The sequence below is a fragment of the Typopeltis vanoorti genome, chromosome 18 (genome assembly GCF_054136105.1).
Source record: "Typopeltis vanoorti isolate ZY-2024b chromosome 18, IOZ_Tvanoo_1.0, whole genome shotgun sequence".
In the NCBI taxonomy this organism is placed as follows: Eukaryota; Metazoa; Arthropoda; class Arachnida; order Uropygi; family Thelyphonidae; genus Typopeltis; species Typopeltis vanoorti.
Window position 1 is genome coordinate 89760985 of NC_143566.1, and position 19090 is coordinate 89780074.

Below are 19090 nucleotides of genomic sequence, written 5' to 3' on the forward strand. Positions count from 1 at the left end.
AACAAAATGATAGTGACAGAATTACTGATTCCAATTTCGATGAGATGGAAATAATGCACAGAATACAATCAGAACAAATTGAGTGTGAGTGAAGGAGGAGGGAAGGGCTGAAAGGGTTGTCGAGAAACCGGCTGATAATAAATTTATATCATCAATATTGCGCCAAGAATTTTTCGAAAACTCAGAAGAAGCGCAATCCCATAAGTGAAAACTATGGCGAGATGAATGTGAAAGATGTACGAAATTATCAGTTGGTCTGTGATAAAGTAACGCCAACAGCAAAAAGAGGAAACCTATAGAAAGGTTACATGTGTCAACCTTTCTATACTAAAAGAGCGAAAGTATTAAACATTTGCAAAATACATCGCAAGATTGAGGCTTTTATGAATAGCGAAATTTATATTAGATTTATTTTTATATTTAGCACAACTGTTTTACACGAAGTTTACAAATTGTTTACTAATGGGTTTATCCATTATTTCTGAAGTAAAAATCCAAGTGACAGCAACAGATCAATAATTTGATGAAGAAATTCGCCTTACGTTTTGGTAGTCGAATATGGGCAAACCTTTAGGGATACCAGTGGGATAACTGGAAAAGCATATTGCAAAACAAGAATGAACTTTGGAGCACCTAAGTAAATCTTTGAATTTAGTGCGTGGTATCATGTAGAAGAAGATTCGATTAGATCCCTATTGGAGGATTTGGAAGGGAAAAAACTAAATAAATATCTAAAGGGTGACTGAGTAGTCCCGTGGAAATGGCATCTGATTTCATAGCTCTAAACCACCAGAAGAAAGACCTTTAAAAGTTCGATTCGTCGCCGCTGGTGACACTTTTTCTAAGTGTTTTTAATCCGGTATCAGAGTTAGTCGATCTTTGGCACAGCCATGTAAATTTTTTTCTTTTTTTTTTATCCCGGAAACTATTTTAACCCTCAACTCAAGAAAACGGACCGTAGAACTCACATTATTTTAGACAATAATATATAGTATTAGGGATAGGGATTAAAAGATGGCGGCAGTTATCTCTGTCGTACTCTCCAAATATTTATTAAAATTATTTATTATTTTACTATATATTAATAAACTATCACCACTTGGATGTGATGGCAGCTTCCAGCTTTTGGCCTTTTCGAAAATCAGTTTTCAATAAATGAATAATTTCTTTACTATATATATTTACTTGACGATATCGTAAACTTTACTATAGACAGAAAGATGTTGTTTATCTCTACAAAACTCTTACAATTCCTTTATTATCGCATTTGACCTCAAGTTTTATGATTACCTTTCATATTCCATCGCTTTTCTAGTTTCTTCTGAGTCATATTTTACACCTGATGTTTCTTTATTTGTTCTTACACAATCTTTCCATCCGTTTACATTTTCATAACTTTGCTGCTCTCCTTTTATCCCTAACACTGAACAAGAAGGTCTTATCTCATGATCTCGGCCCAATCATTGGAAACGTTCACGTTTCAAAGTTTAAATCGTCATCATACCAAATGCATGATGGACGACAATACCTCACGGTCAATACGCCATCTCCCAAGTGTTAAGTAATATTGACTCATTTTTATAGTAGAGAATTTTTTTTTTCTCCCAAAGAAATAAGCCTAAGAGGCAAGAATATGTTACTGGTAATTTGACTTGGGTTACCGAGAAATAAAAGTTGTAGGAATGCACTCATACGAAATTTGAACCCAGATCTTTTTAACCAAAAGGCATGGCTGTCGTTCTTCTTCCAAGACAAAAAAAAAAAAAAAAAGTACTGGTTTCGACAAAGATTCCGTTTGGATAATCTCGATTCTTCTATTGGACAGCGCACGAGAACATTTACTGAAGAGTCAAGATTGAAAATACAGGCTAAGCTATAATTAAAATAAATATAAAACTATGCTAATAATACTTCATCGGTATCTTATTAGCTTGCTTAAAAAAAATTCATAAAATTTCGTACCAACAAAAGAAACAGCCATAAGGACCCACCTAGTGTTAAGCAATATCTCTAAGAAACAATACCAGTCGGTTATAATAATAATGGTAAATACAGTACATGCTTAATACTGCTCTCGTATTTTTAAGTGAACAGATGGTTAAAAATTATGAAACAGTATAGTGTTAAGTGTTATTTGATCATTTTAAAAAAAGATTTTATAACAAATAATGAATTCCATTAAGCATTATTAGTATACGATGAATAACACAATTCTTCTCATTAGTATTCCTGTAATCGTGTGGGATTGGGGTAATTCGTAGTTGGCAACTACACGGCATTTCTGATATTGTGCAGTAACGCACTCTGGTTAGTGTTATTAATAGTTTTATTGCAGATAAATTAATCTAATAAGTCTTTATGAACTGAAAAAGGAAACAGCATTCCTAATCCATATTTATTCGCATTGACGTTTCTCTCTCTCTCTCTCTCTCTCTCTTTCTTTGTGTGTGTGTGTGTGTGTGTGCGTGGTGCGTGTGTGTGTGTGTGTGCGCGCGCGCGCTAATGTTATGCAAATATTATACAGGTATCGTGCTGGATTAGCCCATCCCCTAAATTTAAAACGGTGTTGCCTTCATGGTGGTCTCGACACGTTGTACTTGGTTTAATACTCACAAATTAAAGAAACCTACAAAGTCTGAATACATTTTATCTCATTAGGAAAACTGATGAAACCATAAACGGAACTAAAAAAGTAACCAAATGAGAATTTAAAAAACAACATGACAATGTTACCTGTTAAACTCGTTTGTACAACAGCAGAAAAATCAATTGAACAACTCACCCCTTCGTGATTTACAATAATTAACTGCCCTTTTCTTACTAAAGAAGTCTGTCTAGTTGTTTAATAATATTCTAAAGAACAAAACACTATAAAAACTGATACTTAATAATAAACTGGATAGTACTGTTTTTTTTTATTTTCTTTCAATCCAACAAAGTCAGCCAAATTTTGTTTGCTACTGCCGCTTAACAGTTTTATAAAATAGCGTTGGTTACTTAAGTGGACAAATGACTTATATTGCTGTAGATGGATCGGTAAAAGAGATTATAACCTAGTTAAACACATAAGTATCTTTCTATTCCGAACGTGCTCTCAATTCGAAGTGACAGAGTTTAAAAAAATTAATGATAAAATTATTAAACAGATGTTCCTGTTTCAACAAAACTCGATTGAAGACTTCGGCTTACATAAAAAAAAAAAAAAGTAAAGAAATTGAACTGGTCTTTAAGAAAAGTAAACCAGAATGGCGCTTGCTGTCATAAAGGATAAGTTACTATTAAAATTCTAGAACTGTACTAAATTCGCACGAAGGTGATTGATTATTCGATAGGCCTATTTAGCAAGGTGTTGTTAGGTGTATAATACAAACATGTGGTATTGGATACGTAACTTGAGAGCGCACTCATGGAGAGAGAATTAAAAAAAGAAAAAAAAAAGGCGTTAATCCCATAAGAGGAGAAATACAACTAATTAACATAGTAGCAGGCTGGGCTAAGTGAGTTATATAAACACGTGATTACTACAAATCATGTCTGCTGTTTATCTTGCAAGAGCGAATGATGAAAGGTGACCGCTTTTGCTAGCACATTACTGAAATTCGCAGTTCAAAATGGCTTCCAGGAATAAACTTAATGAATTATTATTGTCATTTGTTTAGTCTATTCTATACGTTTTTTTTTTTTTTTTTTTTTTTTTTTTTCTTTATGTAGCTCCCACCCACAAAAGATTTATCTGTAAACCTATAGGGTATATTTGTACCGTGGGGTAGTAAGGATTATTTTTTCATTGATTTTGTATTTTTTTGTTTATTTTTTAAAATTTTATTTTTACATAAGTCTGGAAACCCTGCTCTAGAGGCCAAACATGGAACATTTTCAATCTACTTCAGGCCTCCAATTGGCGCGTGACAGACCAGCCGATGAAATTTACCTCTCACTTCAATCACAAATTAAATCACAGTCACAATCACAAAAATATATGCAAATCCACCACACACACTTGAAGTGGGTAAAATAAAGAGCACATCAGTGCTATAGGCGTGGGCAAGCGATTAAGGAGAAATACAGCTGCAAACAAACAAACAAATCAAACAACAGTAGTATGCACACGCAAATTAGTTCTTGGATTGGCTCCTGTCCCCGCGGTTAGCCAAATGACTATGCGCTTCGCAACCATATGACTGGGAAAGGATGCGTCCTGGGTTCGATTCCCGTCGTCGACGTGAAGAACTTAAGGATCTTTCTCAGACATAGACAAGTTAGCCGGTCTTGGGCGTGGACTGCAGGGTTTTTCTCTACGGTTTATCTGCGGTTTTTCCTCCGGCAAGAAGGCAAACCGACCCCAAGAACACACGCAGCTACAGACATAGGACACACCGGGAAGCATAGGGCTAGCCACCTTATCCTGGAGATGGGTACGGCTTAGAAGGGCTAAACATAGCTCCGTAACAGGCCAAACAACTGAAGGGAAGAAGAATTGGCTCTCCTGGTATTAAACCAATCACCGGGTGTGTTTGTTGGAATTAATACTTAATGTTTTATGGCTGCATAGCCAAAATATAGAATGTCCTTAAGAAGTGTTACCGAAGTTCTTTACTTAAAACACGTCCACTGTTTTATATATCTGCGATTCCGAGTAATTTTCTCGCTTCATAATGACGAGCGAAATGGCTTCAAAAGTTACCCTGTGTGGTCTCTACAGCAGGAGAATCGGGTTATTGAAGGGCCCACTCGCGCTACTAAATATCTAACAGGTCCACAACATTTCTTGGATGGGATTCACATTAAGAAAGTGCATTGCGAGAGGATAAAAAAAAATAATCTTAACTGCATTCCACTTTAAAAAATAAATGTAATTCATTCATATCAAAACCGAAAGAACGGCAATCAATATAACTAAATACCAAATCCATAGGAGGATGGCTTACCTGACGACGTGCCGTTCACAGAGCTCATATCCATGGTTAAATCCTTTCTGTTCTCCTCAAGAAGTGCTTCCAGATGATCATCGGCAGTGTCTTCTTCAAATCCTTCCAAGTCATCTCCTGCCAGAGAAAGGTCAAATTATGGGGTCAGCTACACTGCAAGGAAACTTTCGCACTGGACAGACGTCGGATTCACACTTGTAGCCTCCGCGGCTTCGGGGTGGGTGAGGGTGGGGGAATCCGTGTCTGTTGGCGAGAGAGTTTGTGGTCGTCTCATTGTGTGTTGTAAGCATGGCTTACAAGCTCGCGCAATCAATAGCTGCGGCACGGTTACAAGTGTTTCGGCTCGTCACGCCTCCTTCGTCGTCATCCGAAGTTACTTTCGGTTGCGAGAGGATTTTCCTTTCACACCGCAGAAGAGGTCAGTTGAACGTGCGGGAGGAGATTCTACCTGATCGTCGGGAGGAACAAGTGCGAGCACGTGAACTGTCTGTCCAGTGTTCGCAAGCGCCGAGCGAAACTACTTTACTTACGTTTTAAGGCGCGTGGCCTTGCTTGCTTCCGGCGAGACATGGCAATGCGGGCCGACACTGCAGGTGACCTGTCGTATTCCGCACACACACGCACGCACGCACACACGCCGCTAGTCTCGGAGCGGAGGGCTGCGTGAGCGGGGAGTGATGCGGGGAAACTGGGAGCCGTCGGGGACACGTCTACAATATGAAGCGGCCGACGAGATGTGGGCATCCTACGTCATGGCCGCACCGGGCCTTCCATCCCCGCAGGAAATGAGCGCACGCGTGCCGACTGCGAGACGTGCGGAAGGCAACGGCGAGGGAGCCCTGGGAATTGCCGCACGATCGAGCCAGCACCACGCCTGCATGAGGCTCCACGTCGTCAGGTTATCGCTGTCAAGTGGTCGGCACTGCTCCGTCAACTTGTATATACACACACACACACACACATACACAATCTTGTTCACCTAACCTCCGTTTTTTTCTCATTTCCGGTCCTGCGCAGTCTTTCCGCTCTTGCACCACCAAGGTGTCATCTGTCGTTCATCGCCCGTCAGAGCAAGTGGCGGAAAGAAAATATAGAGGATGAGGGAGGTAATCTTTTCCAGTCAGACTCGACTCAGTCCGCGCACCGGAAGCTTGACGATTAGAGCGAGCTCGCAGTTCTCAAGGGCGCATGATCCGAGAAAGGAAAGAATCGGTGAAGAGAAAGTCGAATTTGCATCGGCCCTCCCTAAATCTTAATTACTTGCGCAAATCGAATTATTTCGATACCTCTCCCCCTTCCTCTCGTTTTCCACCCCCTGATCTCAGTGGCTGCACAGTCAGCCTTCAAGAAGAACTCATTGTGCATCCATTTGAAATTTCCAAACAGAGCGAGTGAATCGTTGACAGATCAAATCATTATCGACAGCAGTCCCTTAACGTGAATGAAATCCAATCATTTATCACATCTGAACGCGAAGACGATCTTGGGAAAAAGAACAACAAGATGAGCATGGAATCCAAAGAATAAATATAATACTTCGACAATAAGGAGAAAAACAAGTGGCGCTGATATGGGCAAATTTACACACAAATAAATAACCTTATTTTATCCTAACTATTTCGTAATCAGAATGTATTTTTGTTTTAATATCAGCACCGCCCATTTTCGCCGTTGGAGCCTCATATTTTAAGAAATACCGTATTAATAAAATATAAATATATAAATTTTGTTTTTGTTGGCTACATTGAAAAAAAACGTGTGGTGGCAGCACTGAATGTTGTTGTTTTATTTTATTTACACTGTAGTTCTCACGCAAGTGCATTGGTGTTGAAACAATCGGAAAATGGAAGATTTGTCCCAATTTCAAAGAGGACAAATAGTTAGTGCGTCTTTAGCTGGAACATCAGCGACAAAAACTGACACATTATTAGGTGTAAACAGACCTACGGTTTCTAAGGTTACGTCAGGATACACAGATCATCGAAGAGAAACGAAATTTCAAAGCCGGGTTGTTTTACACATTATGCATGCTGACGGTGTGATGAAAAGTAATCAATACATAAAAATATTGGAGAAAAGAGTGGTCCCACAAATTCAGAAGGCAAAGAACTCATCTTCTGACCGGATCAAGCTCCATGCCACTCTTCAAAAAAAGTGAAAGAGTTCCTCAAAAATCACAACATCCAACTGTTTCCAGTGGCCAGGTAACTCTCCAGACATTAATTGAATAGATAATTTGTGGGTATAGTGAAAATGAGACTTCATCATCATCAAATTCCTGGTATATACCCTCAAGGGGGGTACAGGATATGACAGTACTTCATGAAAAAATTTACATCATTACTAACTTCCTATCTACAATTTTCCTCCAAATCAGTCTGTTCACCTGCCAATACTTCAATATTATCAGATCTTATATTTCTGTCTTCTAAGGCACTTTGTACCGTATCAATCCACCGATATCTTGGTCTTCCTCTGGGTCGTTTTCCTGCCAACTTGGCAGAGAACACTTGTTTTGCTAATCTTTTCTCGCCCATTCTGTTTAAGTGATCATACCACTTGAGATTAGCTCTGCTAACGCATTCCTGGATGCTCAGGATTCTCATATCTGCGGTCTCTAGTCTTTGGTCAAGTGTTTTACTTCTGACCAAGCTCTCCGATCCATAAGTTAAAACTGGTTTGAACACTGTCTTGTATACAGCTAATTGACTTCCCATCATACCAGCTTTGCTAATTCTGTTGTCTCTTTCATTTTAATTTATCATCTTCACTGAAAATCGTACCTAAGTAGCAAAATGTTTTGCTTGTTCCATAGGTTCTCCATTCACAATGCAGTTGATACATTTTCAATGCTTCTGCCTATTTTCATTGTCTTTGTCTTTTTAATGCTGACCTTCATTCCATATCTATTACAACAGCTATTCAATTTAGTCAGGGAATCTTGCAGACTTGTAGTGGATTTATTTAGAAGTATAACATCATCCGCATAAAGCAAAGAGCTGACATTAACATCTCCAATTTTGATATCATGTTTAATACCACTTTCCTTCATAATGTAATCCATATAGATAATGAATAACAGAGGGGATAATGTACATCCTTGTCTCACACCAGATTTAACATTAAACCATCTTCCTGTACTTCCTTCAATTCTAACTGCTGGCTTGCAACTCAAATAAAGACTAAGTATTGCTTGATATAATGCCCCATTGACACCATAAAACTGTAGCGTTTTGAATAGCTTCTCTCTTGGCACCTTGTCACATGTCACCTTGTCGACCTTTTCCAGATCGACAAAACTTAAATACAGATTTTTGTTATATTTCCATGATTTCTCAACTATTTGTCGTAAAGTGAAAATCTGATCCTGACAGCCTTCATTTGGCCTGAATCCAGCTTGTTCTTCACGAAGCTTCCCTTCCACAATCCTTCTCAACTAATTCTCAAGTATACTTGCATATATCTTATCGGGAACACTCAATAGGGAAATACCTCTGTAATTCTCACATGCAGTTTTATTTCCCTTTTTTATATATGGGTACTATTAGAGCTCTACTCCAATCATCTGGAATCGAATATCATCTACTCCTGCTGCCTTTCCACATTTCAAGCCTTTGATGGCTTTTTCTACTTCAAGTATGGATATGTATTCCTGACTGCATGCCTGGTCAGTGCTTTTTACCACTGTGCTGTCATCATTGCTTTCATTTAGCAATTTTTCGAAGTAATTACTCCATACTTCAAGGATATCTTTTTCTCCTGTTATCATGTCACCTGTATCATCTCTAATTTCTTTAACAGCACTATTTCCTCCATTTCTGAGCTTCTTCGACAATCTCCAGAATATCTTACCACCTTCTTGATATTTATTTTCTATGTTTTTGCCAAAGTCCTCCCATGACTTTTTGTTTAGCTAGTTTTAGACAGTGTTTGGCTTTCTTACATTTGTCTCTATTCTCTAAGAGCACGTGCTGACTTATTTGCCAGGAACATTTGATATGCTTCTTCTTTTCCTTCACTGCTTCTTTAACTTCCTGCATCCACCATGGAGTTCTGATTTTTCTATCCGTGCAGACAACCTCACCACATGCCTTTCTAGCTGAATCAATCAGGGTTTCCTTCAGGGCTTGCCACTGAATCTCCAAGGTTTGGGTTGTTCTCAAACTCTTTCATTTTTTCTTCAATAATCTTTGTGTATTTTAGTCTACAGTTCACATCTGAGAGCTGCTCAACTTTATTAGCTTTAAAACTTTCTTACATATCATTCTTTTCAATATGAAATTCAATTTTATCCTGCTCAAGACTAAATAGTGATCACTTCCAATTTCAAATCCTCTGTACATTCTGGTGTCCTGCACCAGGGAGAAAACATCACTATCAACTATAACATAGTCAATGAGACTTTTCTTATTCCTTGCCTCTTCTCTCCATGTGAATTTGTGCACATTTTTATGTTGGAACATTGAAAAAAATGTGCACAAATTCACATGGAGAGAAGAGTCATGGAAAATGAGACTTGGAAAATGAAATTATGACGGAAAGGGTAACTTAATCCAATCCATTATAAAAGTATGTTTTCGAGATGCAGAAATAAAAAAAAATCTGTTGTACTTTGGTACAGTCCATGCCTAAGCGAATTAATGAACTTATTAGGAACAGAGAAACATATAAATTATTAGTTCAAGTTGTAGTTAAATTTTTTTACTTATTTTCGCAAGAAAATAAAAATAAAATAAAAATAAAAAATAAAAACATGACGCAGAAACAGAGCGCCCATTAGAATGTGACTGGAGGGAGTCTGTGTGTGAATATGAGAACAATATTCTGAGGTTGGTCGGATTTGCATTTTAGAAAATGTTGAGTTTAACAGCCCTGAGAGAAGTTGTGTTTTGAAAAAAAAAAAAAAAGCCAATTTTTTTGGACAGCGAGTCAGTTAAGGACGTGAAGCGTTTATGGCAGGATTAATCAGGTGTAAAATTCAACCAAGAGATGAAAAAATCTGATACTGGCTGGAGATTGGAACATTATTAAAAGTAAGAGAGTTAAGATCATTCTTCTGGGAAATAACCAAGGACTGGGTTCTGATATCATTGATATTCACTAGATTTTCTTCCTCACACGAGACCGGTGGGAAAATCAGTGTTAAGACAACTTGAAGCCAAACTCCGTTAAGTATTACATTTCTCGAATGAAGAAGAGGAATGGAATTGAAAGTAGGGTCATCTTGAAAATTATTGATAGGATTTGAGGTTAGAGAGAGAGAGAAAAGGTCATTAATATATAAGAGCGAGATATTAATCAAGATATTAATATATCTTGATTATTAAACAGAAACATAAACATAAACAGAAACCTGGGATATTCCAGTACTGACGAAGAAACATAATGAGAGCCCTCCTGTCCTTTCGCAAAGGACAGGAGGACGACCATGTGATGGCAACTTGTAAGTCAGTTTGGTCTAGACCAAACACAGTTAGATGCCTTGATAGTATCAAGGAAAACCACGTGATTTCTCCAAATCCTTCCATGGCCTGTGTTCAGCAGTGGATAAAGGTTAGCAAATTGCTCTGTGGCAGAGATGGAATGGCAGAATCCATATTGATGATCACCAATTAACTGATGCATCGTCAGGTAGTGAACTATTAATGACCTTCTCCATTTTCTAGAGCCATGAGGTGAGAACAACGGGATGATAGTTTGATGGTTCCCCTTTCAGATGATGCAGGATAAAGTCTCGTATCAGCCAGAGAGTATGACAGTTTGTATTAGCAATGCAGGCTGTTGTATAAGCGGCTGCTAATTTTGTAGCACAATTGGTGGAATGTCATTGGAACCAGGAAATATTGGTATAAAAGGTTGTTTAAGATTTTTCTGACATCTTTGGTGAAAGAAAATATGCTGTGAGTAGTTCATGGTATAGTGGGAAGTGATTTATCCTGGTCCTCTATACAAAACGTAAAGGAAATGTTGATGCCAACACAGGTCTGATTGATCTTCTGGTGATGTCACCGTGGTAATGAGAGAGGTGGAAACATGGAAGAGTTTAAGTTACGCCCAACAGCGAGGGAGCAGAAGACTTAGCTCTCATATAAGTAGATGACAAGCTTTATGAGCTGAAGGCAATGTAGCACTTAAGAACATTCACAAACATCCGTGCTCATGGATAGATTCGAACTCTCGACATATTGGCTGGAGAGCGGAAGCTTTATTCACTATAAATATATAAATGAATACTATTAAAGTTCAGCGACTCCAAGCGTAAGCAAATACCTGGATATTGCAACACCTGACCCATTTGGTAGTGCAAACTGAGGCAACTCATAGTAAGGGTGGATACAGCTCCTAGGAGCGAAGTTCACATTATGGGTAAATACTAAGAATACCAAGAATCGCTCGTAAACCTATAGGGCATGTACTGTGTGTATACTGAGTTTTTCTTTTTCTTTTTATTATCATCATCGTTATCAGCCATTGTCGCTTCACTGCTGGATGAAGGCCTTTCCCAGATTACTCCAAAACTGTCTGTCCATGTCTCTCCTTTTCCACGTCACTCCTGCAAATCATTATTTTCAGATAATGTAATACATTATTACATCAATCCACTGTGATTTAGGTCGGCGTCGTGGTCGTTTTACCTCTCGTGGAATTCAATCCAGTACTTTTGTCCATCGTTGTTCTTGTCTTCGAGCAATATACCCATCCCGTTGCCATTTCAAATGTTTCACTCTTCCTATGACATCAGAGACTTTGGTTTGGTTTCTTATCCATGTATTCCTTTTGTGATCCAGTGTTGTGATACCAAGCATACCCCTTTCCATACTAAATTGTGTTCTTCATTCATATTTTCTGAATTTCCTTTGCATTTAGTGTCCATGCTTCACAGCCATATGTCAGAATAGGAAGAATACATTGGTTAAAAACTTTTCTCTTCAGGCATGATGGTAGTTGGCTTTTGGATGTTGAATGTAATTTTCCAAATGCTTTCCACCCAAGCATCATGCGTCTTTTAATTTCGTCCATGATATTTTGTTCCATTGATATCTGTTGTCCTAAGTATATGTAATGGTCTACTTGCTAATTTCCTCATTAATGATTTTTATTATTTCTGGTTGGACATAACTTGGGTCTTCTTTAGGTTTATCTTTAGGCCAGCTGTTTTGCTAGCAATTTGGAGTTCATGGATGTGGGTCTGTAATTCATGCGCAGTTGAAGTAAACATAACTGTGTCATCTGCAAAGACTAAATGGCTTAAATATCTTCGATTTATCTTCAGACTTTTCCCTTCCCAATCAAGAAGTTTGAATATTTCTTCTGTGAATTATTTTGGAGAGATTGTATCATCCTGTCTTATACCTCTCTGTGTTTCCACAGCAGAACTGTTTCACATTGATAAAGTTCTCTAACTTTAGACAAATGGTCAGCTAAAAATTAAAATTTCACACAGTCGACCATTTGTCTAAAGTTAGAGAACTTTATCAACGGACACAGTTTAATACTAAACTCCATTTGTAGGCCACCAGATGAAAATCCTAAACTATTCTTAGAAACCTGAATAATAAAAATAAACAACAACCTTAATCAGCCTATAATTATAGCACGAACATTAACACCCTAAACACGAATGAAGCATAACCTGCAGCTTATTCAGATATACAGTATCATCCAACTTTGGCTTAACAGCAACCATTTTATCTCATAGCACATTCCTGTATAAATCATATCAACGTTCGTGATAGAGAAAACAGACTTTATCCAACTATTAGAGAAAACTAGCAGACCACTACTTAATATCATGAATCCCAGTACTGGAGAAACAAAACTCTAGCTCTTTACATCAAACCACTTTAAAAAGTAGTAGACGACAAGATTGTTGAAAACCCCATGACATCTTATAATGCAATCCGATAATCCAGAAGAACTTTCATCAAATCGACGCGTCGTATATACAAGAGAGTTACCCGAAACTAAAGATTAGATCAACAAGGATTCACCCCATGGCTAACTGACGATACACGACTCAAAATATACAAAAAGAAAAAAAAAAAAAAAGACCACTTATGGCGCCAGCTTAAAAGAAATTCACGTAAAGCTGGAGCGAATATAAAAAATACAGAACTAAACTCCGATCAGAAATATGCGATTTAAACGTAATTATTTCAGCAATAAAATTAAATTAACATGAACAACGCTAAACAAAGCCTTCAATATAATAAAACCTTTTCCTGTCTCAATGACTGCCGTCCAGAACTTTGCAAACAGGATTTAAGTAACAAGCAACTAATTGACAAATTTCAAAATAATGGCCTTAGAAAGCCAAACACCAACAGTATCCACGCACAAAATAAAACTCTTTAGTTCCCCCAGATAACACAAAAAGATTTAGATACGGTTATCTCAAAAATCAACTTTAAAACATTCCTTGGATTTGATCAAATATGACCAAGGGACCATCCAGCACACAATTTTTTTAAAAAATTCGAAGCTGCATAAGGAGAAAGCTCCACAACCGGATCGAAGACTTTCTGAAAAAACAGAACCAACAATGAAAAAATAAATCGTACCAAGAGCAACAGAACCGAGATTAATTGTAACATTCCTCAAGGGGCAATTTTATCGCCATTTTCCTATTTTTCAATATAAAACTGTTTCAATATACAGTATTTATAAACAATCTATCCATTCTACACTATACAGTGACATCAACCAGTACGCAGATGACACACTACTCATAGCCATACACAAAGACCCATCAATAGGTTTATAACATTTACAAATAGACTTCAACATAATCACTGATTGGCTCATATCTTAATAAATAGCAACAAATTCCAACTCATAATATTTAGAAACCCTTGGATGGGTATAGATCTGTCATATATATTGAAATGTCAATATTCACATTGCCCAAAGTAAACAAAAACCTGTCCCTGCACAACAAACTAGGAAGTTAAAAAACTCAGATACTTAGGCCTGCACTTTGACTACAACATGCGATGTAACACACATACGAGGGTGCTCTGAAAAGTTCGCGGCCTAACAATGAAAAAACGAATTTATAATTTCAAAAATTTTTTTTCAACATAATCTCCCTTGAGACTAATACGTTTATTCCAGCGATGCTCCAGCGCCATTATTCCGTCCCTGTAGTGGTTCTCAGGTAAGATCTGCAAAATACCCCTCTACAGCTGCAATCATCTCTTGATTCGAAGAAAAACTCTGACCAGCGAGGAAGAGTTTTAGTTTTGGGAAGAGATAGAAGTCAGAGGGAGCCAAATTTGGGGAATAGGGTGGATGTTCCAACATTCATAGTGGAGATTCAAAGTTTTTTTTTTCTGCAGACCTGGTCATTTCTCACGAATTTTTTAGTCTAGTCTGGTTAAAATATCGGAATAATATTCCCCAGTTATTGTTTTACCCTTTTCAAGATAATTAATAAACAAAATTCCTTTAACATCCCAAAACACCGATGCCATGACCTTTCCTGGAACCGACTTTGTCATCTTTGGCGCTGAACAACCGGCTTCTGTCCACTGTTTTGACATATGATTAATATGGAACACGCATATTATTATTATTATTTTGACACCTCCAGGGAGTCCAAAGACTCATCGAGGGAGAGTATAACAGCATCGAACGAGTGGTCCCTTCCAACTACTAACCGCGCTCAAACTTACTTAACTGAGCCATTAGTTGCAGAGGTTCTACCAATCGACCAGCCTTTATATACACAAAAAACTGCGAATATTGCTCTTTCAAATGCACTACTTACAAGACATTATTACCTTCAAATGATAGGAAAATCATCTGAAATCCCTAGGTGAGACTGTATTGAGATACGGGTTAGATGAACAAAATAACAAATATACTAGTAGCTGATAATGCCATTATTATTACTATAATTACGTATATTAAAATAATAAATGCCCTCAGCATTATGTAATAAATGGATCAGAAGGGTAAAAATTATAGTACTTCAACTGTACATATATCAGAACTCTGTACACAAGATAACAATAATTAATAATAGTAGTAAAAATATAAACCAAAGGTATGTAATATAAAACTATTAGTACTCTATTAGTACTCTAGTTCTATACTCTAATGACACCTAAAACATCATAAAAGCCAAATATTAGCTTCGAAAGATGTGAACAAAATGTTCAATGTACTACTGTGATTATGGTACTACATATATATATATACATATCCTAATCCTGTGGCCTCCTCTCTCTCTCTCTCTCTCTTGAGAGGGTTGTGGCTGATTACCAGGGAGACGATTATGAACAGGGTGGTTTTAACCGGTTAACTCACTTTATGTGTGTGTGTGTGTGTGTGTGTGTGTGTGTGTGTGTGTGTGTGTGTGTGTGTGTGTGTGTGTGTGTGTGTGTGTGTGTGTGTGTGTGTGTGTGTGTGTGTGTGTGTGTGTGTGTGTGTGTGTGTGTGTGTGTGTGTGTGTGTTATATGCATAATATATATATTATACAAATGTATATGGATACGTACATTTGTGTGCATGTATACGAGGTGGGGGCTGAAAAGTTCTGATTAACATCTTGATTAACCACAATTCCTTCATGGTGATTACCATAACGTTTCAGCACAACATCGTATATATTGTGAATATTATGTATGAATAATAAAGTTTGATTGACTGATTAAAAAAAAGTATTATACTGTTGTTGTTGTTGTTGTTGTTGTTGTTGTTGAGAGACCTCCAGAGAGTCAGGGACTCGTCGAGGGAGGCCACATATTACTCAGCAGCAGTTGTCATACCTGTTCTTGAATTCATTCACACTACTTGCATACACAGCATCCAATTGTAATCCATTCCAATCACGTACCACTCTGTGAGAGAAAAATCGAGTCTTCACTCCCTTCTTGACGGGATTCATTCTCAGCTGCCATGAATCTCCTCTCGCCTTCTCCTCACCCACCTTGATATTAAAAATGTCATCAACTGAACTCCTGTATAATATTTTCAGAAGTTTGTAAGTCTCAATCACGTCAGCCCTCTTTCTCCTGTTTGCTAGTGTCTGCAGCCTACAAATTCTCAATCTCTCTTCATAATCAGTATATTCCACAATCCTGATACCATTTTTAATACTCTCCTTTGCACTCTCTCTCTCTCTCTCTCCAGTATATCAGAATCGCAACGAAAACCAGGAGACCAGACCTGCGCACAGTAGTTCAAGTGAGGCCTTATCAAGGTCTTGTAAAGAGGCAAAATAACATCCTTATCTTGACATTGAACATTCGTTTCAGCATTGCAATTATCTTTTGAGTTGCATTTGCAATCTTTGCTGCATGGTCCCTGAACTTCAACTTGCTATCTACTAACACTCCAAGATCTCCACCCTGATCAGTTTCTTCAAGCATAATCCCACAAACATAATACGACATTAGATATCTAATCACGCCAAAGTGCATGATTTTATATTTACTGACATTGAATTTTAGAACTGTATTTATTTTAATCAATCGCTTAATGTACTTTTTAATATACATCTGTTATTTTTCAAGTCAGTCTCACCTACTAAATTCGGTAACGTTTTAGTATTGGATAAACTATAGAATTTGCACGAATAATACATTTAATCATGCAAATGATCACAAATAATCTAAGAATCCATGAAGATTACTTGTCAAGACTTCGGGCATTGAAATTAAAAAAAAAGTAATCCATCTCCATATCTAAGACATGTTTATTGCAATAAAAAAATATTCAGTGTTTAAAATACGGTAAAAATCAATGTTATGGAATAAAGTTTCATCACAAGCATAAGAATATCGTTGTGTTCTTATCATTGTTATATTTAAATATTTTTTTTTAAGAAAGGCAACTTTACTCTTTTTTTTTTTTTTATACGTCTATAAAGTGTGGTTTCTCCTAAAATTATTACCAATGTTTAGAGCCGTAATACACTAATGAGAGAGAGAGAGAGAGAGAGAAAGGCTTGAAGAGATCCGAGGAGGAAGAATTGTTGTGATGAGTGCACACAGGATGGGTGCATTTTCCATTGATTCGAGGGGCATTATGGGGCACCTGCCTTACTTTACAAACAGTGTATTCTATTCTACGCATGTAAAAGTAAACAGATATGAAAATCGGTTTCATTTCGCCATTTAAAAATAAAAGAAAAATGTTTTTAGCATCATGAATATATTTATTAAAGTGGAACCGGTTTGGAACTGCTCTCAGAGCTGCATTTAGCATATTTTCACTTCCATCGACGGAACCCGAAGCAAGAATCAATGCAGCGAATGGGATTGTGTGTAGTGTAGACGACTGCGACCCACAATTATCGAGTGAAATTAACAACTGCGAGGATGTTGGTAATTACGGGTCAGAAATCTTTGATGTAGATTATAAGCAAGACTGGTCTAATCATAGATCCCCAGGGAACAGCGTTATTTAACCAAAGGAAACTCTTGTAACCATCGTTTATTTTTACTGTTGATTTTTTCATTTGAACAGCCTGTTAACGAAACGGGTACGTTACCTTTATAATAATTCATGCAACTCTGCGTTTTTCTTTTTAAAATTTTGTGGGAGCTTTAGGAAGAAAACTTGCTGGGTTACTTTAAGTTGACCTAGCGAAAAATAAATTCAATCTGAAGTTAGTATGTTCAGTAGGTCGCTTTTGCCCGTGTCTAAACTAGTTCTTAGAAGACAATTTTTTTTCTTTTTTCAAAAAATGTCACTAATCGAATTTTTACTGATTTGTCTAATATTCAAGAGAAAACAGGCAGGGGAGAGAGAGAGAGAGAGAGAGAGAGAGAATGGTTGAAATGACTGCTGACATAAATAAGGATACGAGGTCAGTATTATTATCTTTGTTAATTCCTTGAGTTTTCCGAACAATTTGTTACAGAAAGTTTCCAGGAGGGAGAAAAAAAGTTTGCCACTACCATATTCCATCAGTTTAACTCACTTTCAGTTGAAAAGTCCGTATAGAGGTTACTAAACGGAATTCAAACAAAGTTGTGTTTTCTAAAGAAGGCAAATGTTTCTTTGATTTATTTATTCCATTTTTATACAAATAAATGTATGCATTAGCAGACAGTTGACGTAGATAAGTTGGTCCTTTCACAAGATAATTCAATTTTTAATCCCGGAACTCAGAAAACTCAACACCGACAATGACGTAATACTGATTTGTATTAGGAACAAGATGGCGGTAGTTATGAAGCGTACTGTCTTCATTTAGCAATGACAGAAAAGTACATCGATAAACAAAAATGAGTTAGAAGATTTTTTTTTAAAGCTTCATTTCTCTGTTTTTCTTTTAATTGGCAGTGCATTTGACTCCTATAAATTTTGAAGTTTTGGTAGCACTATAGATTATGAAATGATTTCTAAAACTTTATACGGATACGAGTTATTCTTATGCAGCATATTATTTTGGTTTCCATGGCTTCTTTAATTTGATTTCTCTTTGTACACTGGTGTCCAAAACCGAAGAACGAATACCGTTTCTGAAGATTTCAATTCGCAAATTCAGACGAATCAACTTGCGACAATTTATATAACGAAAGATTTTGAATAAAAAGCGGGTAGACATTCAAAATTTTGAATCGCGCTTAAAGGGATCAGGGTAAAAGGCAAAAAGACTGCGCTAAGCAAAAGTTGTTTAAAGGAATAAAGTGGCAAACTTGGATGTCTTGTGATGTCTAATAAGCATCATCTAATTGATTTCACTTCCAGAAGAATTATTGGAAAGCTTGAAGACCACAGAATTATACTCAACTCTCTGATATTGCCAGAGAGTTGAGAATCTCACATCCAGTTGCAATTCAGGCTCGTGGCAGCGTTTCAAACCAATGGAATGTGTTCCAGGCGTATGCTAAGAGGTCGTCTACTCTCTACCAAGGAGCATGAAAACAGATTTGCGTGAAAGTGGTGCTGCTTACCATTGCTAGAATGTTCTTGAAAGGAGAGAGATACGGCGGTGCCGAGGTCATGGTGTGGGGAGGTATTATGCTTAATGAACGCACCGAGCTACAAGTGCTAAAAAAAAGGCACTATGACTAGTTAACGATATCGCAACGAAGTTCTTCAACGTCATGTTCGATTGTTTTCGTGGTGCTGTAGGTGAAGAATTTATTTTTGTGGTTGATAGTGCCACACTACATCGTATACAAGCTGTGGAGATACTTTTGGA

At 37.3% G+C, this 19090-nt stretch overlaps 1 protein-coding gene across 1 annotated transcript in view; it reads right to left on the minus strand.

Annotated features, from left to right (window-relative positions):
• The window catches only part of LOC150096923 (zinc finger protein 423-like), a 144841-nt gene that overhangs the window by 114388 nt on the left and 11363 nt on the right, over nucleotides 1–19090 (minus strand). Inside the window, exon 2 of the mRNA XM_090408095.1 lies at nucleotides 4929–5045. Coding sequence (XP_090264221.1) covers nucleotides 4929–5045 — 117 coding nt within the window. The remainder of the gene's footprint in view (nucleotides 1–4928; nucleotides 5046–19090) is intronic.